At 46.4% G+C, this 26,543-nt stretch overlaps 1 protein-coding gene across 4 annotated transcripts in view; it reads right to left on the reverse strand.

Moving 5' to 3' along the window:
- Positions 1-26,543, reverse strand: part of ABHD2 (abhydrolase domain containing 2, acylglycerol lipase) — a 119,748-nt gene that overhangs the window by 6,495 nt on the left and 86,710 nt on the right. For 2 of the 4 annotated variants that reach the window (XM_055417797.2, XM_088829631.1), the window contains exons 6-10: positions 17,698-17,881; positions 8,589-8,681; positions 5,600-5,710; positions 3,666-3,735; positions 2,085-2,169 (exon numbers count right to left, since the gene is read on the reverse strand). In XM_055417797.2, the coding sequence (XP_055273772.1) occupies positions 2,085-2,169; positions 3,666-3,735; positions 5,600-5,710; positions 8,589-8,681; positions 17,698-17,881 (543 nt within the window). The other 2 variants (XM_088829633.1, XM_088829632.1) reach the window with 2 other exon arrangements.

A 26,543-nucleotide genomic window follows, 5' to 3' on the forward strand; every position in this document is an offset into this window, starting at 1 on the left:
CCAGGGCAGCCCAGGCTTTCCCCAAGGGTGCAGGTGTCCCCCTTTAAGTGGGCATCTGATCTCCACCCCCTCTGCCTCCTTCATCAGCTGTGGGGGGCGGGTGCTGACTTGGTGGGGGCAGGCAAGATGGTGAGATGAAGCAGGTTTAGGAATAGCAGCTTAGCTTTGGAGCAGAATGGGTACCGGCTTAGGTTTAGTTGCTCAGTCGTGTCCAACTCTTGTGACCCCAGGGACCGTAGCCCAGCAGGCTCCTCTGTCCATGGGATTCTCCAGGCAAGAACAGTGGAGAGGCTTCCACTTAGGAAATCCTTAGAACTCTAAATGGTTCTCAAACTTGGCTGCCTATTAGAATCACCTGAATATATATTTTTAAATAAAGGCCCCTATATTGAACCCAGACCAGTGAGATTCTGATGTGAGGGCAAGGGTGGGGTGGAATTGGGGGTTGGTAGGTGAAAGAGGGAGGACCCAGGCATTGGTGCTGCTAAAACTCCCAGGTGACTCAACTATACAGCCAAGTATCGGGGTGGCCAAAAAATTCATTCGGATTTTTCTGCACCATCTTACAAATCTGAATAAACCTTTTGGCCAACCCAAATCACCCAGGCAATTGACTTAGAATGCAGGTTTGGCTTTGACAGGCCTGGATTTAAGAAGCTGAGACTCTGCGGTTCTCACAAGCTTCCAGGTGATGCTGATGCTACTGGTGGGGCCCAGACTTTGAGGACGGATTCCTAACACACTCTTATTGACCAAAGAACCAGATGAATTCAATGGAGCCAATCATTTTCCACTACAGAACTTTATCTTGCAAGACTAAAACATAAAGCTGCAAGTTGTGTTAAAAGCTGCCTGAGCTCTCAACCTCACGTGATAAATGGCCATCTGAGAATTACAAACCTGGAGCTTGACTTTATGAGTCCACGTTTAAGCTAGTCCCACATGGGCCAGTGAAGCCATTACTGAAGACATGTGCAAACATGGGTAGCCAGGTGCATTCAGGTACCGTAAAGAGCATCTGTCTTCCCAGGGGGACAAGTGACAAGGGGCCCCTTGCTGGCTGCTCCAGGCCTCTGGGGCGGTTCCTGGCACCTGCGTTTCTGGCTCTGCAGGGCTCTTTTCTTGTCTGACCCCCTTTATTCTTCCCTTTTGGCTGCTGTTTCATCAGTTTCTGTATGACAGTGCAAGCGCTGTGGGTGTTACTTTAGATGTGCAGAAGGAAGCCTGCGTCCTCTCGCCGCTGCCAACGGGGCTGTTTTTGTGCAGGGAGCCTGTGGTTTGACAGGCGTTGACAGGCGACAGCTTTTATCACATAACGCACCTGCGACACATGCATTCGCTCTGAGTGGAGAACAGAGCTCTGTCTGGACACAGGTCCTTTGTCTGTTTGCTGCATTATCTACTCTGTAACTTGGGGTCATGAGAGAATCAGATGTACCCCTTTCCCTCTGGTTAACACATGCTGTTTATAAGAGGAAACGTAATCACAGAGGATGGGGCAGGGAGGTCTGGTCCGAGGGATCTGAATGACAATGCACAGTAACTGTGGTTTGTGACCCAAGTATTTCCTCTGCTTCCCTCTTTCTAGTTCTTTCTGTAGCTCCTACCTAGCAAGACATGAGGTCGTGCCAGCCTGAAACATGATGGTATTCCCATGAGTGACCTTCTCTGCTTTTTCAATGGATTATATTTTTATCCCCAAAGTGGACAGGGAGGCTGTCTGTCATAAGATGCAGCAGAACTGGCTATTTTTTTTCTTTTCAGGTCAAAGTTTTAAGTCTAAATATCTCTTTAAGTCAAACTCTCAGACTTAATGGAGTCACATCCCAGAGGCATCATAGAATACCAGGGGACTCCCCCAAACCTCTTGGTTGTATTTATAAATGAGGATCCTGTCTCTTGCACCAGGACAGGACATGAAAGGCTCAACACAGGCTCTACCACAGCCCCCGGCCTATCAGGCTAGACTAAATAAGAATACTGCCATAAGATGCTCTGGTATCCAGGAGATGTCAGCATGGTGAAGGTGACATACTGTGGTAGTTTGCTGAGTGGTTGAGAGAGCAGCGGGAAGAAACACTTACCTGAAAGAGATTTTGGAATGGTTAGAAGACTTTCATGCACTAAGGGGTCATCGGCTGCATTCACCAGCATGAGAGGTACATAAATCTGAAACAAAGAAATAAAAGCAGGATTACATGATCAATTCTCTTTTTTAGATCCCATTGATCCAAGGCTGAAATACACTACTGGACATGTTTCTGAAGCAAAGGGAAGAGGGTCGGTGCTCAGTCTGCTGAACTAATGGACTAAGGATGCCTTGTGCTCCCTGGCAGTGGCCGCTGGGATTGCAGCCCTGGCAGGTACGTACAGGAGCCAAGCTTGGTGAACGAGGTGATGCACGTGCTCTGATGGAGCAAGGCTCAAGACTCTGCAATACTCGCCGGCAACGTATTTCTGATCATCTTCACAGTGTCTCAGATTAGCCATATCTTTCAGAAAAACGACTTTACAGAGTTATGTATATGGTCATCCAATTTATACTGTGGGGAGAAAGAAAGGAGTCTGCTTCACTGCAGACAAAGGAGCCTTTCTAGAAGAATCTGAGGAAGGAAAACAAGAGCAGGCTGGTAGATCTCGGGAGGCTCTTGGCAGCCGTGTGTTCAACATCCACTTTAGCAAAACAGCCAGTAGTGTCCTTTTTCTTCTTAGCAGAGATGGTGCTGATGGGGGCGCTCAGATATTACTGAACACCCATGCTCAGGAAGTGTAACGACTAGCTGCCTAACCTGGAGGCCCCTGACATTGGCTCTAGACAGTTCCACGTTTCTGTAATGGCTTAAATGAAGACATGAAAAGCCTAGATGATGATGCTAAAGTAAGAGGGGTGGCTGACACTACACGATGGCAGAGCTGCCATTCACAATGATCTGCTTTAGCTGGGGGAGTGGTGGGCCAGACTACCAGGTGGACATTGACAGGGATAAATGGGAAGTCCTGTGTTTGAGTAAAAAGAGCAATTGATCAAAGACAGAATGGGAGACACTGGTTTGGTGGTGGTTCAGGTGAAAAAAAAAGCATGGTGGTTATGATCAGCCACAAGCTTGATTTAATACACACAAAGTTCATCATCGCTGCTGACAACTGTGTTAATATAAACCAATCCACTTCAACCAATGACATGCTCCTCTACCGTCTGGATACAGAATACATCTGTTTTGCTCTATGCTTGCCAGATCAGGGCAGGAATTTTGAGTTCAGTCCTGGGCACCAAACCAATGAAAGACACAATGACCCAAAAGAGTCTAGGATTGTAAGAGCTCTACATGGGCTTCCTATGAGGAGCCACAGGAGGAACCAGGCAGGATGACACTATCAAAGGAGGACTTATGAAAAAAATGGATGTGGCAGTGACTTTAAGGGCTTTCACACAGACTGGGAAGCAGACTGTGCTACGGGACAGCTCTGGGGTTACTACTCAGAGGTCACACAGGGGCAGGGCTTTGTTCGATAATAAACTCAAGTCAACAACTAGAGTGGGTGGAGCCAGATGCCGGCTGAACCTCCACCAGGGAAGCTGAGGAGGGAGACTTGTTGCACAGTGGGAGGAGCTGGGTGGAGTGACGTAATTCTGAGATGTTGCTCTCTGAGTTGTGGCCACTCACCCTGTGCAGGTATCTCATGCAGCTTTCTTCCTCGTAATATTCCTTCAGGGAGTTGTAGCCGTGAAACTTCCTGGGACACACACACACACACAAGAAAAAGACAAAACAACACTTGGAATAAGATTGGAATGCTGAGTTGATACATTACTGTGCCGGTTCCCACACTAACACATCATATCAGTAGAATATACATAGGTACCGGAGTTAGGAGTTAAGAACACCCAGCTATGGCATCTGGGTTCAAATTCTGGCTCTGTCAATCACTGACTATGTGACCTTACACAACGGGCTTAACCTCTCTGAGTTTCTCCTCTGTAAGTGGAAGTTGCTTAGTCGTGTCTGACTCTTTTCAACCTCGTGGACTGTATAGCCCATGGAATTCTCTAGGCCAGAATACTGAAGTGGGTAGCCTTTCCCTTCTCCAGGGGATCGTCCCAACCCAGGGATCGAACCCAGGTTTCCTGCATTGTAGGTGGATTCTTTACCAGCTGAGCCACAAGGGAAACCCTCTCCTCTGTAAAACGGAGCTAAAGAGAGCAGATTCTTCCTAAACACTCTCTTTTGGACTTAAAAAATTTTAGAAGATGAATGAAATTTATGTAATATTTCCCCCCTCTTTAGTATAGTGTCTGAAAAGTGAAAGTGTTAGTTCCTTAGACGTGTCCAACTTCTTTGCGACCCCAAGGACTGTAGCCTGCTAGGCTCCTCTGTCCATGGGATTCTGTAGGCAAGAATACTGAAGTGGGTAGCCATTCTCTTCTCCAGGAGATCTTACCAATCAAGGGATTAAACCCCGTTCTCCTGCATTGCAGGCATATTCTTTACTGTCTGAGCCACAACAGAAGCCCCAGTATAGTATCTGCACCACAGTAAATCTGCATGCCCCATGGTAAGTGAGCGTGGGTATAATTCATTCTTGCCTGTTGAACATCCCAGTAATTTCCATTTTCTTTGACTAACTGAGCATATTTCATGGGCATATTTCAGAGTTACTTGGTATAAGAAGGCTACTAAAACCTCATAAGGAAGGTAAGTACAGATCCCATACCCTCAGGTTAATATCTGTCTATTTGGATGAACTTTAGGCCACATCTGAAGGCATAAATGATCATTGAACAAAAAAGATGATGCTTTTAGAAGAGAATGATGAGGTCAGAGATCAGCTTTACCTTTCTAGGTGAGGCTAACCTCAATCAGAAACCGCTGGTGCCAGGAAAGAGGACACTGTCAAAGGGGTGACCTCAGGTGCCTGGAGAGGGTGGGGCAGGGAAAGGGTCACCGAGCCAAGTGGGTGGGGTCTGGTTTTACTCAGAGACATGTCTTCAGGCCCCTAGAGGAAGAGGCGCTGTCCATTTTTCTTGCAACACCCAGCTCTCTTGGTTTACTTTCGGTTTTTCTACTTTGGATAGAGACATGGGCAGGGACAGGTACAGGAAATAGTTCCTTCTCCTTTTATTCCACTGCCACATGCAGTTTATGTGACATCTGATCTCCATCCCAGAGTTGAGGACTATGGACAACTAGGGTGCACACACCCCAGCTCCCCTGTTCAAGCTCAGCTGGGCAAGGCAGGAATGCAGAATGAGTGGTCAGAGCATCTTCCTATTTTTTAAGAGACATTAGAAATTTGGATTTCTCTGTGAAATCTTCAGGTTTTTTTTTTTTTTTTTTAACTTTTTGGCCATGCTGCATGGCATGTGGGATCTTAGTTCCCCGAATAGGAATTGAACCCGAGGGGCCCCCTGCAGTGGAAGCCAGAATATTAACCACTGGACCATCAGTGAAGTCCTGAAATCTTCAGTTTTTAAACAATGGGCATTAAAAAAAAACCAAAAAAACCCTTAACACCAAAGTGTGCAGAGGAAACCCCTGGCGCCAGGCAGTGCTGGCCTGCCACCTCCCTCCTGGCACCCCACCCCGGGCCGTGGGCACACCTCATCACGTTGTCGTCGATCTGCATCAGAGATGTGGCTGTGTAGAGGCGGCTCAAGTCCGTGTCCTCCAGGCTCTGGGGTTTCTTCACATGGTCTCCAAAAAGAGCTTGCCTAGAAGGAGACGAAAAGCAAACAGAATGAGAAGTAGATGTTAAATCAAATCAGCACGCTGTACAATGAAATAACTTACTGTTTTGTCACTGACACCTGAAAAAAAAAAAGTTTTTTAAAGCATATGATAAACAACCACAGCTGAGCCTGCTTCCTGGCCCAGAGGTAAGCCAGGAGAGAGTCTGTAACAAAGCGGACGTGGATAACTTAGAAATAAATCCCTTCAGCCATCAGAATGTCTCAGAGGATGAGCTTGTTGACTTTTGAAGACCCGGAGAACAATGAATATCAAGACCTTATTTTCCTTGTGAGGGGCAGCTAGACAAACTAAGGACTAGGCTTCAGCCTAGATGACTATTTCAAAATTGGCCCTGCAGAGAGATCTCAGGATGGGCTATGTGGCCTGGAGTAGGCTGTCAGCCAACCAAAGGCAGGGGTGGGGGAGCTTACTCTAAAGTTGGGGGTCCCCAACTTTACACTGGTGTTGCCACTGCTCCCTTTGGCAGAACCCCTTTCCCTTTGTGAGCTCTTCGTGTTACTTAACAAGAAAGATAATGGTTAACCCATTCAGCACTTGGGCAAATCAACCACTTTCCAATATGTTAGCTAAAAAGTGAATGTAGGGACTTCCCTGGTGGTCCAGTGGCTAAGACTCCACACTCCCAGTGGCAGGGGCCCAGATTTGATCCCTGGTCAGGGAATTAGATCCCACAGGCCAAAATGAGAAGATCCTGCAGGCCACAACTAAGGCCCAGTGCAGCCAAATAAGTAAACAAAAATAAATAGTAAAAAATTCTCCCCATCAAACATTCATCTCCAGTTTGCTTTTTATATAAAAACCTAATGTATACTCTGAAGTGGAGGACAGAGGAGCCTGGCGTGCTGCAGTCCTTGAGGTGCAGAGAGTATGACGTGACTTAGCGACTAAACAACAACATATCGAAAGACTAATCATTTCTAGTTAAGAAAATGATCCATCTAGAGAGGATGAGCATAAAGATGAGCATAGTGGACACATTTAGATGTCCATTCCCAGCAAAAGCTGTCACTCACACAGCTGAAGGAAGACTGACTGAGTTTGAGGTTTGGCCCCACAGTGGGAAAAATTCGTTATAGAAACTAAATGTTCTGGTAGCCAGTCACCACCTCTTTCAAAGAAAAGGAACCAACTTCTTAAAAAAAATTTTTTTTTAAAAGAGTATTAGGAAGATCATATACTTAAAGGACAGAATCCCCAATTTAAAGTGTGTCCTGATAAAACTAGAAAAAAATTTTAAGAAAGGAAAGATGATGCTGTTGGGGAAAATAAAAATTCTAATGAAGGGTCCTGAAAATTTCGAGATGTTTGACTTTCTGTGGTAAGTTTAAAAAAAAATTTAAATACACTGAGAGCACATTCAAAGGACTTTCCCAGTTTGCTAAGAATCATACGATGGCCTTTCTGGACTCATTAATTAATGGCAAGACTGGGCCCGGCAGCAAAACAAATGTTCCCTGGGAGGAGCTCACTTTCCACTCCAGAGGTGTGGACAGACAGACAGAGGCCTTGGACTTGGGGTCTGATGGCCTGCTTTCACCCCTTGTGGATCCTCAGCAAAACCCTGGATCCATCCAAACCTCAGCCGAGCCACACCTGACTCGGAGCCTGGCACACAACTTATGCTCACACACCATGAGCTCAGCGGAAGGCCAGCCTGGGGCATGTTAAGTCTCCGAGGGTCTCTGCCCACCCAGCACCACAGCCTGGGGACGCACCTGGCTGCCTGGCTGCCCAGGGGCCTGTGAGCGCCACCCCAGCCCAGGTGCCATGGGAACCCCACCCACAGGAAGCCCAGTCTGGGGTGCCTGGCTGGTTGGCCAGTACAGCATTTTAACTGCTGAGAAAAAGAGAATAAGAAACTGATCATTCAGACAGATTGCTTTTCCTAGGATGGCCTCAGAACCCCCCTAAAATGGGTACACAAAGTGCCCATTTGTGTACCAGACTCTGAGTGAATCAAAACATGCTCGAGTGCTCCCGTGCTTTCCAGTTTGGTTCATGGATGCAGGATTCACACTGGGGGGAGAAACAACAGAAAAACATCTAGTGGGAAGGAGCCGGCTTCATGGAGGCAGAGACCAGAGATGGACCTAAAAGGCGTGTGCTGGGTTTGGACAAGCAGAGGTGATGGGAAGAGGGTCGGGACAGGCCAGGGGGCACAGGGGTCTCTGAGTGGCCCACTCCAGCTGGAGGGGGAGGGAGGCATGTGGGGGGAGGGGGAGAACCCATATGGCTTAGGATAGTCACAGTGATGAAATCATCACTAATATTCCTTGAGTGCTACTGCCAGCAGGGGCTGCTCTCAGCACTTGTCAGGGGCTAACCCACCAAAGCATTCTGAGCAGGAGATGGGCAGGCAGGGTGTGGAGAGTGTGGACACCATGCTTGGCACCAGTGGTGGGATCCCCGTCCCACGGATGCTTGATCAGAACCCCAAGAGCCAGCAGAGAATGATTCTGGATTTCCCCAAACACAAAAGCCTCCTGAAGAGAAACATTCCTCCACAGTGACAAGCCACTCTCAGGATGGTCCTCCTTTTTTTTTTTTTTAATAATTACCTTTGCTTTTTTAAAATTAAAAATTAAAAAAAATTTGGGGATTTTGCCGTTTAGTGAAATAAGCTCAGAAAGGCACTGTCTGGGGGACTTGCCTGGTGGTCCAGTGGCTAAGACTCCGTGTTCCCAATGCAGGGGGCCTGGGGTTCGATTCCCTGGTCAGGGAACTAGATCCCAAATGCTGCAACTAAAGATCCTGCAGGCTGCAACAAAGACCTGCTGCAGTCAAAAATAAACAAACAAAGGTACTATCTGTCTCCTGAGGGAGGGGAAGGTGCCTCACCGGTGCGAGAGAATGATCTTCTTCATGTTGTCGGCCATGAGGAAGTTGTAGAAGCGCCGGCACTGGTCCCACTGCATGAAGGTCTCCTGGGCCCTGGAAGAGCCACAAGGGAAGAGTGAGAAGCGGGGGACCCGTCCTGGAATGGAGAGGCTGGGGCTGATGGGGGCAGGAGGCAGAGCTCCTGCCACTGGAGGGGCTGGCTCTCTTGGTGGGAACCTGGGCTTGAACCCTTAGTCACTAGACTAAGGGCAGAGCCACCCGAACACTAAGTGAATGAACATTGCTCAACGAGAGGCCCTGGCCTGGAAGGTCTCTGGGGCCACGGGCTTTGCTGGCGACACTCCTGACCCCCTCTTCTGTCTCTTAGGTCTTTGTCACAGTACCTGCTTCGATCGTCATTTGAACAGTTTCTCTCCTTGGCTTTCTACCCCGCAAGCAAGTTTTTCTGGCTTAATAACAGGACCGTGCGTAGGGACGGGGTGTGTGAAGATAAGTGTGTGGCATAACCTAAAAACGCTTCATTTTATCACTTTTGTGTGGAATATATAAGAAATACAACAAACTAGCGAATAAAACTAAAAAGCAGCAGACTCACAGAATAGACTAGTGGTTATCGGTGGGGAGAGGGAAGGGGACAGCAATATGGGTGGAAGGGTTATTATGGGATGAAATGAAATCATGTGTGTGAAACTTTTAAAAGTAATTTTTACTGAGTATAGTTGCTTTACAATGCTGTGTTAGTTTCTGCACATCAACAAAGTGAATCAGCCGTATGTACACATATACCCACAAATTTTTAGGTTTCCTTCACATTTAGGTCACCACGAGAGCACTGAGTAGTTTCCTGTGCTATTAGAGTAGGTTCTCGTTAGTTACCTGTTTTACACATAGCAGTGTATATGTGTCAGTTCCAATCTCCCAGTTCCTCCCACTGCCCCTTCCTCTTTTGGCGTCTATAAGTTTGGTTCTCTACATCTGTATCTCTATTTCTGCTTTGCAAAATAAGGTCATCTCTACCACTTTCCTAGATTTCTATGAATAGCTGATATTCTAGGATATTTGTTTTTCTCTTTCTGACTTACTTCAGTCTGTATGACAGTCTCTAGGTCCATCCATGGCTCTGCAAATGGCACTGGAAATTTTTAAAATTGTAAAGCACTAAAGAATTTCCCTGGTGGCTCGGAGGTTAAAGCGTCTGCCTCCAATGTGGGAGACCCGGGTTCGATCCCTGGGTTGGGAAGATCCCCTGGAGAAGGAAATGGTAACCCACTCCAGTATTCTTGCCTGGAGAATCCCATGGACGGAGAAGCCTGGTAGGCTACAGTCCACAGAGTTGCAGAGAGTCGGACACGACTGAGCGACGGAATGGAACGGAAAGAATTTAAAGAATCATTCAACACAATTTTTAAAAAATGGGAAGGGAAAAAAATAAAACACTTCTTTTGTTGCCATTTGCAAGGCAAAGGAAAATCATATCAGTTGAGCTTTCTTTTGATTAGTCTTAGAATATTTAAGGGGCAAGGAATGGAGGGAGAAGTATTGAGGCCCTCTGCCCCCTCTAGGCACGTCTGTGGGGATGGTCCTGAGTCTTTCTGCCTCCAGAGCTAGTGTGTGGTTGGCAAAGCAAAGCCTTCTGATGTGGGGTGGGGGGTCGCTGCTGCTGCTAAGTTGCTTCAGTCATGTCTGACTCTGTGCGACCCCATAGATGGCAGCCCACCAGGCTCCTCCATCCCTGGGATTCTCCAGACAAGAATACTGGAGTGGGTCGCCATTTCCTACTCCAATGCATGCATGCATGCTAAGTCACTTCAGTCATGTCCGACTCTGTGCGACCCTATGGACTGTAGCCCACCAGGCTCCTCCATCCACAGGATTCTCCAGGCAAGAATACTGGAGTGGGTTGCCATTTCCTTCTCCAGTGGGGTCGCTAGACAGTAATATCCCCACTTCCAGATCAGGAGACCAGGGACTCAGAGAGGTCCCACCAGAGCGGTCAGGTATGGCTGAGTGTGACCCAGGCTGGTGTGGCTAAAGAGTCCATGCTCGGATCACCACCCTGTGTCGGGGGAGGAGACAGCAGGGCCAGGCTCCTCTGCTTGCCTCTGCGGCCAGATTTCCCTGCCCACATGTCAGGTGAACAAACACCAAGATGGTGACTCCCAGGCTGCCATCAGCCCTCCCCACTCGGTGCTTTCTTCTCTTGGGTGTAAACCCAAACACAGCTGCCATGGCGTCCTTGCTAAACTTCATTCTGCAGATTTCTGAGTCTCAAGGCCTGATTCCACCCTGGGAATGGATCTGGGTGCCACTATGCCCACAATGGTCTCATTTCCCAGATGGTCAGAGAGAGGACTCCTGAGAGAAGGGATGGTTCACAGGTATTAAAAAAACAAAAACAAAAATCAAGGATCATGTTGATGTATGGCAGAAGCCAACACGATGTTGTAAGGCAATTATTCTCCAATTAAAAATAAATTTAAATAATAAAAGCAAAAATACTGGGAATGACATGACCAAAACAATTTACAAAAGAAGCTTTGATTAAAATGAAAAATATAATCAAAGAAATACAAATATAACATTTTCAAATATATATATCTACACCCATATATATATATGTATATATATATATAAACCCAGGGAGTTATGAAAGTTATTTCCCAAAAGCTGTCACACTTCAGTTCTGGCATAGCAAACATTTCCCATAACATCACAGTTAAAAAATAAGAGCTAGTGGGAAGTTAAAAGTGAAAGGGTTGGTGGGTTTAATGGCCTGTGACACGCTCATAAAACACGGGCTAAAGCACACAGTGAAGACTAACATTGCTTTCAAAAGTCAAAAGGTCATTCCATAAATCCATGGGGGCCTGGAGGCAGCTCCTCAAACACTTCATGAGTAGAAAGGATGGGCCAGATCACCTTAGGCAGGACCCCAGATAAGGCAGGGCTGTGGGCACCTGCTTCTTGGTCTGTGAGGGTGTCACAGAAGGGTGTCACCCCGTCTGTGAACTGCACCCTGCTGCCAGGGTGGGTCCCTCTTCTCTGACGTTGGACCCAGACAGCCCCTTCCTCAGAAAGCCAATAGTCTAGAAATGAAGAAATAGTCTTGCCCTCATCCATTTCTCCCTTTGCTGACCTTCCAACTGCTTTTGTTAGTATTACCTTCATATTAGAGGGACAGCAGACGTAGGGAAGGGAGGAGGCACTGGTCATAAACCTGAGCTATGAGAAGATGCTTCAGTTCTGTGGATTTCTCGGTTGAATAACCCCAGAGGTTCAGTTCAGTTCAGTTCAGTCGCTCAGTTGTGTCCAACTCTTTGCAACCCCATGGACTGCAGCACGCCAGGCTTCCCTGGCGCTTGCTCAAATTCATGTCCATTGAGTTGGTGATGCCACCCAACCATCTCATCCCAACCCGAGATACCACTCACTGAAAGGCTCGGGGGACTCATGGGGGCCTGGGGCTCAAGGAGGGACTGGGATAATGATGCTGGGACTAGTGCGTCACTCAGTCAACACTGGCCAACAGCGATTCCTTGCGTCTTTGGTTTATCATTCAGTATATTTAAGGGATGTCTTTCACCACCTTTGAGTATAAAACTAAGGGACTGAACTTAATTTTATATTAGTTTAATAAAGCATAATCGAGATCAATGCATTACTAAAAAAAACCCCATTCATTTCATCTCTTTAAAAAAAGACCTGACTTCTTCAATACCAGCATCAGCAACAAACTGAGAAGAAATGAAAGAGAAGGGGACCTGTAGACTAAAAGAAACTGCAGAGACAAATCAACAGATGCAGTGTGTGGACATAACGGGGATTCTGATCCAAAGAAACTGTTAAAAGACTTCTGTGAGACAATCAAGGAAATCTGAACACTGGCTACAAACAGGATGATATTCACACTCAGAATGAAGAATCTTTTGGTGTGATGATGATATTGTGATTATGTTTAAGAAAACATTCTTAAAGAGAAAAACAAATATTGCTTATTAATGCATATATACGGAATCTAAAAAAATGGTACTGATGAACCTGTTTGCAGGACAGAAATGAGAGATGCAGACATAGGAAACAGACTTGTGGACACAGCAGGGAAGAGGAGGGTGGGACGAACTGAGAGAGTGGCACTGAAACATACATTATCACATGTGAAACAGAGGGCTAGTGGGGAGCTGCTGGGGAGCTTCTAGGGAGCTCAGCTGGTGCTCTGTGGCAACCGAGAGGGCTGTAGGAGAGAGGTTCAAGAGGGAAGGGACACTGGTATACTATGACTGACTCCGGTTTAGCTGTATGGCAGAAACCAATGCAACTTGTAAAGCAATTACACTCCAATTAAAAATTTAAAAATAAAAAGTTCTTAGAGTCTTTTTAGTGCTCCCAAGTGAAATATTTACAAATGATATGACATAATGTCTGGGATTTGCTTCAAAATAATCCAGCTTACAGGGGAGTGATGTGTGGATGAGGTGCAGAGGAAAGAAGAGTAGCCAAAAGTTAAGCATGCTTGCAGCTGGTAGTGGATACACAGGGGTCCAGTACCCCAGCACTTTTATTTTGTATGTATCTAAAATGTTCCATAATAATGAAGAAGGAGAAAGAGAAGAAGGAAGAAAATAGAAAATCTTTTCGATTATGATCTCCTGAAAATTATCTACCCTGCAGAGGAGAGCTGAAGATTAAAGTCAGTTTTAACCATTAACCATGAAACTCATCAACTATTTCTTAGGGCTGAGGAAAGATCAGCAGTGGTCTGGAACCACTGTACACACGGCCCAATAAGAACCCCACTGGGAACTTCAGCTCCCACCGAAGCCAAGCTCCAATTTATGTGCCATGTTTCTGCAGTGAGAGAAGAGAGGAGGCAGAACCAGGCTCCAGGGAATGGGGCTGGTGATGGGATGAAGGTCTAACAAGATGTCCAGGCCTCCCGGTGGGCATGAGTTAGTGCAGAGACTTGAAACTGTGGCCCATCTGACCCCACTGGGTAGTTCACCAAACTCTGCGGAAGCCACTTCACCTCTCCAAGCCTCAGTGTCCTTATCTGTCAAATTAGGAGGTTGAATTAGAGAAGCAAAGTTCACACCAAGATTGTTCTATGGGTATGTAGGCAGTTCCGTCTCAGGCCTGACTGAGGTCGCCCTGGGAGCCTTGGTGGTGTTTTCATTGCTTCTGCGAGTGGGTGGAATTCGGCAGACAGGGGTGCATGTAGTGAGTGGAGAGCTGGCCAACTGGTGGTGTAAAGAATGGGTCTGAATTCTGGCCTCAGTTGAAGAGGTCTGGGGGATGGGCAGGCTCCTGGGCGTGCATCTCATGAGGATGGAGAGAATGTCAGCCTGGGAAGCAGATGGCTCAGGCAAGAAGCGCTTTACCCATCCATATATCTACCTATCTCAACCAATAAAGTTCTTTCAAGATGCCCCAATTTCTAATCAGGGGTTTCCCAGGTGGCTCGGTGGTAAAGAATCTGCCTGTCAATGCAGGAGACACAAGAGACGTGGGTTCGATCCAGGGGTCAGGAATATCCCCTGGAGAAGGAAATGGCAACCTACTCCAGTATCCTTGCCTGGGAAATCCCATGGACAGAGGAACCTGGCGGGCTACAATCCATGGATTCGCAAAGAGTTGCGCATGACTGAACGACAGAGCATTCAGCATGCCTTCTTAACAGCATTAAATGATTAATTAAACCAGAGAGTTAGGGTGAGTCTGAACACACACATTTCCAGGGCAAGTTGGCAGCTGTTTGTGCTGAGGGAACGAGTTTAGTCTGCTGGATACAGTGTAGTTTGGGGACATCTGTCACCCTCCTTTACTGGTTCAGCACCTCATCAAGCATGAGCTAGTTTAGCAGCAGCTATACTCTGCTAACTACAGCAAGCAGGGACTGGCTTCTGAGCCTAGAATTGGCTCTGGCTAGTGGGGAGGTGCATTACGGGATGAGAAGCCAGAGGGAAGGGACGGGTCACTGACAAGCGGTTCTGGAGACTCAGCTAGGGGAGGGGTTTACCAGAAGCATGAACTCCTGTGTGGCCCCTGCAGCGGCAGATGGGCCCTCCCCGCTCCACCTCCGTGGAAAGGAAGCATGGCTGCCATCATTCCAGTGCTGAAAAGGCTCATTGCCCTCAAGCCTCGGCGGGAAAAAAAAGGTTACGCTGGTTGAAAGTAAGGCACTGTCTCCTGGCGAGTAGATCTCATTAAAACGTTGAGGGCACCTGAGCCGTGAGCGGCCCCAGCACGCATAGGATGACCATGTCTCTTTGATCTGCCTCCAGTTTTCCTGTGTGTAGGGTGTAGGATCTTAGCCTGGATCTCTTCGCTCCAGAGGATAAAGTTGCCTGTTTCTCTCCTCTTTGCAGACAACCGATGTGACAGTGATTATGAACATGAAAATCTCTGAGGCCTCAGAGAGAAGTGGTGTGGACCACGTCTGCAAAGTGCATAGAGCATCTCACAGATGTTGGTTAGCTTCCTAGCTTAAACCCATACCTGGGATCCTCAATTGTGTGAGTCGTGTGCTTGGCCAACAGCAGATGGCGCTATTGCAGCAAAATGAAACAAGGCTGTTAATTGACGATTCTGCGCGTTAAAAAACAGGGAAAACAAGCTTGTCCTACATTCTCCTTCCTGTCAAACCCAGTGCTCTCTGAACACGAAGTCAGTGTTCTAGTCACTTGACAACGCTTGGGTTAGGAAGGGACTCTGATTTTTACAGACACTAGAAGCCTGGCCAAAAACTGGACTGCTAGTCAGACGAGAGTTGGTCTTCCTGGGATCATGGGGCGGGCCCTCTGCTCATTGCTTTAAGATCCCAGTTACTGGCAAGGATGGGCTTTGGGTAACTCTGGTTACATCATGGGTGAGAACCGGGAGTTGAGTATTTCTAGCCAAGTCAATGTAAAGGAACATGTCCCAGTTCAAACCAGAGTGTAGAGGGGAATTGAAGGGGAGGATTCCCAACAGGAGAATGAGGAGAATAACCTAGCCTGCAACACTAGAGCTGGAGAGACCACTGAGGGCCCAATGACTGCTAAATGCGGCTAACACCGCAGGAGTCACCCGTGAAATGTGTCCAAAAGCAGATTCCTGGCCCCATGCCCCAGACTCACGAATCAGGATCTCCAGGGCTGGGGCCCGAGAAAATGAATTTGTTTTTATCATGATCCTCTCCAGGTGATTCTTAACGAAGTGTAGCAGTCACTAGTTCTCTAGGTTGGTCTTTGTGATCCACTGATGTAGCCCACTTCTCATTATGCATTGGCATAATGATGATAATTGGTAGTTACTGACAACTTTCTACGTGCCTGGCACTGTTCCAAGTAGTTCATTCTCATGAACTCATTTGACCCTCACCATGGTGCCACAGGGTAGGTACCAATTATCGTCACCTCTATAATGCAGGTGAGGACAACTGGGACCCAGGCCTCAGCCCTGGAACTCAGGAAAGGTTCCAGCAGGGAAATGTTTCCCGTCTATTTTGGGGTACATTTAAATTCTCCATTTTGGCCCAGCTTTAAGGCTTGGGCAGAGGCCGAATTTTGAGCCTGCATTTGCCCTTTGGATGTGTTGATTTCAAATTCCAGTAATAGATATTTTTAGAAATAACATAGCCCCTTATCCATTAGAAAATGACAAAATAGGTTTAAACTACACCGAGAGATACAAGAAGTAAGGATTATCTGCAAGGACTGTGGTATTAGACTGAATCAATCAGGGCAGGGAGTTTGTTTTTTATTTTTTTGTGTGTGATTTTAGATTTCTTCATTGCCCATTTATAATACAAAAGACATTATCATGAGGCGTGAGTACAGGAAAAAATATGAATGTATTTAAAGAGTCTGGAGAGATATGTATGTATATGAATGTGTATGTGTGTGTGTGTATATGTGTATGGGTGTATATGTGTGTGTGTATGAGTGGATGTGTGTATGTGTATGGGTGTGTATATATAATGTGTATGTTTGTGAGTGTGTATGTGTATGTGTGTGTACGTGAATGTGTATAAGTGTGTATGTGTATGTATGTATATGTGTGTGTATGAGTGTGAGTGTGTGTATGAGTATGGGTGTGTGTACATGAATGTGTGTGAGTGTGTATGTGTATGGGTGTATGTGTGTGAGTGTGTATGTGTATGTATGTATATGTGTGTGTATGAGTGTGAGTGTGTGTATGAGTATGGGTGTGTGTACATGAATGTGTGTGAGTGTGTATGTGTGTGTATGTGTATGGGTGTGTGTACGTGAATGTGTGAGCATGTATGGGTGTGTATATATGAATGTGTATGTTTGTGAGTGTGTATGTGTGTGGGTGTGTGTACATGAATGTATATGTGTGTGTGTGTATGGGTATGGGTGTGTGTACGTGAATGTGTATGAGTGTGTATGTTTATGGGTGTGTGTCTGTGTGTGAATGTGTGTGCGTGGTGACTCTGGAGTGATGGAGGACAATGCTGATCTGGGCGGGGAAGTCAGAGCAGACCACAGTGCCCTCCTAGGACTCATCCTGCGGGTTCCTGTTGTCAGGGGACTAAGGGGAGAGGTAAAGCTCTACGCAGCAGGTCATCTCTTATGTGTGATCCTGGGATGCTGAGAGAGATGACTATGTGACGGTGAGGGCATGGATTAAATGGTTTCTACAGATCCCTTCCAGATGCCATCCGAGACTTAACTCTTTGGCAGGTAGGAGGGGTTGGGGTCATAAGGCGGTCCAGCTCTCAGACCATGGTTTGCCAAGTCTCCTGTGTTTTCATAAACCCACAGTTCTACAAAACTCCTGGAGCATGAAGAACGTAAGTCATCTCAGAGACTCCAAAGGGAAACAGCAGCTATTAAAGGGGGGGGCTTTGGCTTACTTTGTTGCAGATCTGACCCCCAAAATATAGCTGCATATCCCAGGTTGAAGGGGTCCGACAGGACCACTCCAGTATATGATGTGGAAGCAAAGCAAGGTGAAATCAAGACCCAGAAACTTCTGCTTAGTCTGCCCCAAAATTTCCCCAGGTCTTCACGGGCCAGTGTCTGGTGTGCTGGGGACATCTCAATAAATGGAAGCTAACTGGAGGACTGGTGGCAGGAGGAAGTGGGAGCACGCGGCCGGCATCACTCACCTCAGTGCGCTGTAGCCCTGACACACGCTGACGCAGCACAGAACCTTGTCTTGGTTGGCTTGGGTCTCCCCCAAGTATTTACACACGATGTTACCACCCAAGCTGAAGCCCACGACCACAAGCTGGGTCAGGGGATATGTCTTCTTGATGTAGTTTACCATGGCTCCAAATTCCCAGGTGCAGCCTGTGGACAGAGAGGTAAGAGGACTTGGTCATTTCAGATGCAACAAAGTTTGGAGAAAATGTGAGCTGGGAGGGTTACTTAAGTGGGTGTCAAGGCATTAAGAGAGAGAGACAGACAGATAGAAATGTAGTATACAGCCCATCCTCTGTATTTGTGGGTTCTACACCTGCAGATTCAACCAAACACAGATCGAAAATATTTGGGAAAAAAATCCCAGAGTTCTAAAAAGCAAAACTTAAATTGGCCGTACATAAGCAACTATCTACATAGCATTCACATGGTATTATCAGGTATCATAAGTTAACTTAGAGATGTTTTAAAGCAGGGGTCCCCAATCTCTGGGATCGAATGCCTGATGGTCTGAGGTGGAGCTGATGTAATAATAATGGAAATAAAGTGCACAATAAATGCAAAGCGCTTGAATCATCCCCAAACTGCCCCCCACCTTGGTCCATGGAAAAACTGTCTTCCACAAAACCAGTCCCTGGTGACAAAAAGGTTGGGAACCACTATTTTAAAATACACAGGAGGATGTACCTAGGTTTTATGCAAATACTATGCCATTTTATATAAGGAGCTTGAGCATCCGTGGATTTTGGTGTTCAAGAGGGTCCCGGAACCAGTTCCCTGAGGATGCTGAGGGATGGCAGGTATTTTGGGTGTGTGTGTAGAGAGAGAAGCCAGTCTTCTCTTTGGCTACCTGCAGAGAAGGTTGAGTGCCAAAGAATCGACGTTTTTGAACTGTGGTGCTGGAGGAGACTTTTGAGAGTCCCTTGGACAACAAGGAGATCAAACTAGTCAATCCTAGAGGAAATCAGCCCTGAATATTCATTGGAAGGACTGATGCTGAAACTGAAGCTCTAATACTTTGCATACCTGATGCAAAGAGCTGACTCACTGGAAGAGACCCTGATGCTGGGAAAGATGGAGAGCAAGAGGAGAAGGGGGCGACAGAGGATGAGATGGCTGGATGGCATCATAGACTCAATGGACACGAGTTTGAACAAACTCCAGGAAGATAGTGAAGGACAGGGAAGCCTGGTGTGCTGCAGTTCATGGGGCCGCAAAGAGTTGAACATGACTTAGCAACTGAACAACAAGAGAAGCTCCCAGAGGCCCCTTAGTATAAGGAAACACAGCATAAGTAGCACCCATGAGGAAAGGGATCATTTACCAAACGCATGTGCACTGCTTCTTCAAAGGTGGGTGCTGAGAAACCCATCCCATACTCACTGAAATCTAAACATATATTCAAGGTGTGCATGAGCACCTCGGTTCGCACACAGATGAAAACAAAAGCAAGAGCAGTACTCTTAGGGATCAGCATCTTAGGCTACAAAACAGGGTGCTATACCCATGTGTACAACGATTCATGGTGTTAAGAAAAGTACCAAATGGATGTTATTTACAGGATCGCCTTGCCAGTGGGGAGAAGGAAAGACAAACTTCAGTCCAGAGGGATGGCCAACATATTCTGTGGGATTAGGGTAAAATGTTCTTGGTGATGTAGGGACAGGTATCAAGGGAGGCAGACCCATTCAGAAACACACAGAGGAGACTTCTGAATGGAGAGGGCACTTGGGCCCAGTGTGCCCGGGAGGGATGATACCAGCTGGTATCCCCTTGAGAAGCTGGTGAAGTCAGGACTAAGTAAGATGATATAGGTAAAGGGTTTAGACCAGGGTATAGTGTTAATTCTTTTTTTTTTTTAAATATCATTTAAGGACACCCATGTTCATGACAGCTTTATTCACAACAGCCAAAAGGTGGAAGCAACAAAAGCAACCATCAACAGATGAATGAATAAACCAGATGTTGTATATGTATTTGGTGGAATATTATTCAATCTTAAAAAGAAAGGAAATCATGATACAAGTTGTGACAAGGACAAACCTTGAGGACATTATGCTAAATGAAATACTGTTGTTTAGTCGCTCAGTTGTGTCCAACTGTTTTATGACCCCATAGATTGTAGCCTGCCAGGCTTCTCTGTCCATGGCACTTGCCAGGCAAGAATATTGGAGTGGGTTGCCATTTCCTTCTCAAGGGGATCTTCCTGGCCCAGGGATCAAACCCAAGTCTCCTGCATCAGCAGGCTGATTCTGGGGAGCAGTTACAGCTAATTGTGTAGGTGCTTTAGGAGCTGCAAGTTAATTCAATCCAAGCACTTCTGATGTGGATAAAAGGCCAGGCCTGCGTAATCCTGGACAAGCTGCTGGGTGTTTGTGCAGGGCTGCTGTCTCTCCCAGACAAGGGAAAGGCAAAGACATGGTGTCTGCCCACCTCCAGGATCAGCGTTTGGGTAGACACTGGGTCCTCCTAAGATCTCCACCCGAAGTCAGTTACCAAACACCCTCAGTTCCTCAGTGTCTGGGAACCCCTTCCTGGGTGTGTTTACTGGGCTGGCCGGAAAGTTCGTTTGGGTTCTTCTGTAACAGCTTATGGAAAAACTTGATCAAACTTTTCGGCCAACCTGATATTAAGAGCTAAAGCAATCTATTTTTTAATACTAGGAAGATTTTAATGCGGTTCTACATATTTAATCCTTAAGGGATTAGCACCAGTAACAAGATTGAGGTCTCTAATCTTGCTGCAATTTTAAGACACAATGAAATATGAGACACTACTCTGGCCTTAGGACTTCCCTGTAGCTCAATTGTAAAGAATCTGCCTGCAATGCAGGAAACCCAGATTTGATCTCTGGGTTAGGAAGATCCCCTGGAAGAGGGCATGGCCACCCATTTCAGAATTCTTGCCTAGAGAATCCCATGGACAGTGGATCCTGGAGGGCTGCAGTCTGTGGGGTCACAGAGTCAGACACAACTGAGCGACTGACACTCCCACCAGCACCCTGGCCTTGGAGAGGTGAGCACCACAGGCCCATCTCTGAAAGGCACACTGCGGCGGACAGGAAAGACCCGTTTCTTATACCTCCCCGCCCAGACAGAGACAAGGCTACGACAGTCTGAATGCGACTATTTCAAAGCCATATTCCCCTAAATGGCACCGACATGACTCAGCAGGCTGGGATACAAGAACCCAGAGACCTGGTGTTCTTTGTGGATGGAGACGTTGAGTCACCTGTGAACTCCACGCCAGGCACACAGTGGGTGTGCCACAGTGTAAACTGGGTAAGGAGGCAGTCTGAATCATGCGGAATGAGAGCACACAGTCACACCCAGTGTGACTGTACAGGGGATGGGAAAAAAGAACCTAAATATCCTTCCCCCTAAATTTAACCCCTGAGTATGATCTGGTTAGCCAACAACATGGCTCCGCAGGCAGGCAGCTAGGAGCCGCGCAATCTCTAGCATCTTGCCAGTGAAGGTGTGTGAGTCATTTCTTCGAGCTGTGGGCAAGCTACTGCCAAGCTGAGTCACCCAGGGAAGAAAACAGCTGTAGAAATAAAGCGAGAGCCCCTTTGGCCCACCGTGTTAATTGGCCTTGTCTTTATCTCTGAAACAAAGATTTTCGCGCGTGAGTGCTCTTGGCTTTGTTTCCTTGGGTACAGGGTGCTGAATATGGCCCTCTTCCAGCTGAAGGTTAAATATTTAGATCTCATCCTGAAAGTGCAAACGGGATGCCCCCGAACACATCCCAAACTCTGGCCCCTCCCTGGGAACTCTCTGATGCTTGAGTCCTCTCAGCAGGTGGTCTTGACAGATGTTTTACTGAGATGCTTGACTTTCTGCAAATTCACTGCCTTCACTCCCTCATCCTCTGTCTCTCTCCACCCCCCACCCCATGGCATCCTCCTGCCATTATTACACTCAACTGTTGCACAGGCAAAACAGCTCCGGGTTATCATCTGGAGTCATGAATACGATTGAGAACAGAGTCTGGTTATCATCTGGAACCATGAATACGATTGAGAACAGAGTCTGCAGCAATTAAAAGGGTAGGTAGGAGAAACTTACGGAAGTTTCTTAAAAATCACTATCTGTGGGCTTCTCTGGTGGTCCAGTGGTTAAGAGTCCGCCTGCCAATGCAGGGGACATGGGTTCAATCCCTGGTTCGGGAAAATCCCACACGCCCCAGCACAACTAAGCCCCTGTACCACAATGAAGAGTCGCTCCCACTCACTGCAACCAGAGAAAGCCCGAGTGCAGTAACAAAGACCTCGCACAGTCAAAATGAATAGATAAATCAATACAAATTAAAAAATATAACAGGGAATCACTGATCTGCAAGCCTGTGAGGCAAGATGTCTTGGATCATGGGTGATCTCTACAGCTTGCTGTATAGCAGGGTTTGCCTGAGAGAGACCTCAGAGTTTGTCTGTTATTCTGATGCAGTTACGAGGAAAGTTCTCTTTCACTCTCAAAAGTGACCGGGTTGGGAGGCTAAATTACACGGTCGCCCTAGGTACAGGGCCTCCCTCCCTTCTAAGATGGAAATACTGTACTCTAAGCAAGGCACAGCTTTCTGATCTTACATTGAGATTACAAAAGATAGTTTTAAATACAAAAACAATTCCAGTATTAAACCCAATTGGACATTAATGAGCTCCCCCTACAAGCAATAAAAAACAATGCTGTGATTTTAGGCACCTCTGCTCACCTTGATGCTAATGCAAGAAAGCCAAGTATTTAGAAATAAGGGAAGAACCCATTTCACTGTTAAAACTCACAGGAAAAGGCAATGTAAATAGTTTGAGACCATTTTCAAAGCCAAAATGTCCCAGGTTGGTGTTCGGTCATAAATTCTTAGGAGGTTCATGATTCTAAGAGACTTGGTCACCTTATGGGGTTATTATTTTTATTCTTTTCATATGATATAGAAAAGACTGTCTAAAAAAAAATCCCAATTTTTTTTTTTCTCTAATCAAGATCAAACTCATGGATCCTTTGTTGCTTGGCTCTTAAATTTCTGGTCATAACATTTCCAGGGTCAGTCTTAGAAATGGAGGTCAGAATAACCACAACTGGATCATTTTGGTTTTCAGTTTGTTTCCTTGGCTGGTGGACTTGATCCAGCTGTACTCTGCTCTTAATATGAACACTGAACTGTTGGGATGTGGCCTTCAGCCAAAGACAGAAAGATGGAGCAGAATACTTCCTGAATTTACTGGTCCCTTGAAGTGTTGCTGACAAAATTATATTCCAAACACTGTCCAGGTTAGAAAATTAGTTGAGTCAATAAAGAGTAAGCCCACATGTCCACAACTGCTGTGTTTCAATTAAAGACTAGGCTCTGTTTGATAAATACACTTCAAAAAATATTCACGACTTCTAGGTGTTCCTTGATTTTCAAGTGTTATTCATTGAACTCATTCATATGACAGGATTATGAACCCAGTCTGATCCAGTCCTATTTAAATAAGAAATTTAAAAGATTGATAAATTTTACCCTTGTGGATTCTACTAGTCATCCTAATGGTCTCACATTTTGTCTTTGGTCAGATCAGATAATGTCACTGAATTTAGTTCTTCAAAAGGGAAATTCTGCTGGTTAAAAAAAAAACTCTAAGAACTATTCTGAGTCAAGGGATGAGGAATTATTTTTGAAGAATGAAAATAAATTTTAGAAAGTTAAAATATAGCTAAATAAACATATACTACAATTGGGGCTTCCCAGATGAAGTTAGCGATAAAGAACCCACCTGCCAATGAAGGAGACACAGGAGACTAGGGTTCAGTCCCTGAGGTGGGAAGATCCCCTGGAAAAGGAAACGGCAACCCACTCCAGTATTCTTGCCTGAGAATCCCATGGACAGAGGAGCCTGGCAGGCTACAGTCCATAGGGTCACAAAGAGCTGGACACGACTGAAGTGACTTAGCACGCACGCACTGCGTGCACTACAAAACAAGCCAGTACCACGGAGGTGTGCGACCCCCACATCCACCCCACCCCCCGTCCACCCATCCTCAGCCCTGGCCCACCAGATTTGGCAAGGAGCCAATACTGACGTTTACCCCGCTGCAAAGCAAGCACAGCATCCGCCATCCCCATATGTAAAAGGAGTCAGAATTCAAATCAAATTCAAAACATATTTATGCTCTGTAAGCACAGCTTCTCAAATTGGCCCTTGTGAGCGTTCACAGGCGGTCAACTGACCTAGAGGCTAGGCCTTTTAATGGTTCCAGTGAACTTCCACCTTTTCTCATCTACATGGGCTCACAGAACACACAAACTTAGAGTGAAAGACGGAAAAAGGCAGCAACATCACCATGTAGTGGTATTTGCTGGACCCCATGCTGTATGCCTTTATGTAACTGCTGACTTCCCCAACTGGGGAATGCAAACTCCCATCTGTTGGACTCTGAAACACTGCCTTTTTCCGCAGGCCTCTCTTGAGCATCTCTCTCTAAGTGATCCACTAGGTGCAGGAGATTAACATAGTATGAAAATTGAACACAGAAATCTGGCTCTTGTCCTTAAAAAGGATGCGGTTTGGTAAATGTTCTTTTTGGAAAAGCCCAGCCAGCATGTGCAGCCTGACTGGGACTGTCTCCCAACCTCTTCCCTCGATGCTGAGCTGTTCCTCACTAGATGAGGAGCTTCAGGAAAGCAGGGAGCACCACCTGTATTCCCATCTCGGAGTCTGGCCTCATGAATGTCTGTAGGATGTGAGATTAAAAAAAAAAAAAAAATGGAGCCCAAACCCACCAGGCCTATTTCTGTGACTCTGAGAAGCTCTTGCTGTTCTTTTGCTTTAAATCTAAAATGTATCCGACTGGGAACTATTTCCTTACTCCTTAGAAGTATCGGCAGGATGTAGTTCCTTACATAGAAAGGCTGTGTGGGGACTTCCCTGGTGGTCCAGTGGTCCAGTGGTTAAGAATCCGCCTTCCAATACAGGGGACGCAGGTTCGATCCCTGGTCGGAGAACTTGGATCCCACATGCCATGGAGCACCTGAGCCCTCTCGCTCAGGAATCTGCATGCCACAACTAGAGAGAAGCCGGTAGGCTGCAAGGCAGAGCCCGTGTGCTACCACTAAGACCTGATGCAGCCAAAAATGAAATAAATAAACAAAAAAAATTTTTTTTTAAAGAAAGACTGTTTAGCCTGTTGTTCAAAAGCATGAACTCCAAGGGACTCCCTGGCCATCCTGTAGTTAAGACTTTGCCTTTCAGCGTTCAGTGCAAGGGGTGAAGGTTTCCTGGCTGGGGAGCTAAGATTCCCACATGCCTTGTGGCCAAAAAGTCAAAACATAAAACAGAAGCAATGTTGTAACAAACAAACAAAAAATATTAAAAAAAAAAACAAAACCAAACACACAATGAAGCATAAAGCTCAAAAAAAAAAAAAAAAGGCATGGACTCTAGGACTAGACTGCTTGAGTGGGAAACTTGGGTCACCCATTCATCAGTTTTGTGATCTGGAGCAAGTTACTCAGCTTTGTTTTTAAAATTTTTCTAGGAGTATTATTGATTTACCATGTTGTGTTAGTTTCTGCTATACAGCAAGGTGAAACATATACCCATATATCCGCTCCTTTTTAGGTTCTGTTCCCATATAGGTCATTACAGGGTACTGAGTAGAGTTCCCTGTCTCCTGAATCGCAGGCATATTCTTTACCGTCTGAGCCACCTGGGAAGCCCCTTACTCTAATAAGCAGTATCTCAAATAGGACATGAACACTATGACAGAGGTGGTACTGAGCTGGGGTTAAGAATCACAGTTTGAAGGCGGGTCCTGCCACTTTCTGCTTGTGTGACCCCAGGCAAGGTACTTAACCTCCTTTAGCCCGGCAAGTGGGGAAACTAATGCCGACCTCCGAGGCATCAGGAGGATCAAGGGAAGTAACACCAGTGGATGTTCAGTGCGTGCCTGGCACTATTAATGCGAGATAAATGGGAACTGCTTCATGAGGGATTTTCCTTTAATGAATTTATGTTTCAAAGGCAGCAGGAAGGATTCCTGTGATTCTAAGTCACAAGAACATACGGTTATCCATTTAGGAAATTCTGTTCAAGAGAGATCTAGGGCCAACAATTTCTAATCACATCAGCAAGGATGCCCAGTAACAAGGGAATAGTGCTTATGTGGTTTAGAACAAAGTTGGTATGTTAGCAGGAAAAGGCTTTTTGCAATTTTCTCAGAGAGATCTGAGGTGGGTGGGACACGGGAAAAAAAGAAGGGCTTCTTGTTAATGCCCTCTTTAGTTTGCCTCTGGTTGAACTCATAATTTCAAAAGGCCAGAAGGGCCTTGATCTCCGTGACAGGAGGGCCTGCCATCTGCTCCAGAGTAACACTGCTTGCACAAGGGCAGGTCACACAACCAAAAGATACACCTGTTTGAGACGTGCCCGTCTGTACAATGTCACCTTCCATCCAGAAAAACTGTCATTTCACATTCCTCCCCGCGGCCCTCACTCAGGCAATACAGACCTAGCACTTTCTAGGGGCCAAGCAGACACACCAGAGCCACAGAAGGAGAACAAACACCTCTGGTGCTTGTGGAGGGGGACTGGGGACGGGGAGACAGGAAACAGACAAATACACGGTCTCACCAAATCATAAGTGCCTTGGCGGACGTAAAGAGGGGGATTAGATGAGAATGGTGGGTCGAGGGCAGTCTCGGAAGGGCTATCTGAGAAGGTGCCATGTTGGTGGAGGCCTGAATGACAAGGAGCAACCCAGTGAGGACTAGGGCAGGGCCTTCCTCACAGGGCCTGGGCAGCCCTGAGGTCAGCGGGGCCCTCGGGCCAGTGCCC

This window comes from Moschus berezovskii, chromosome 21 (genome assembly GCF_049115385.1).
Source record: "Moschus berezovskii isolate FMDL1 chromosome 21, NW_MosBer_1.0, whole genome shotgun sequence".
Lineage (NCBI taxonomy): Eukaryota > Metazoa > Chordata > Mammalia > Artiodactyla > Moschidae > Moschus > Moschus berezovskii.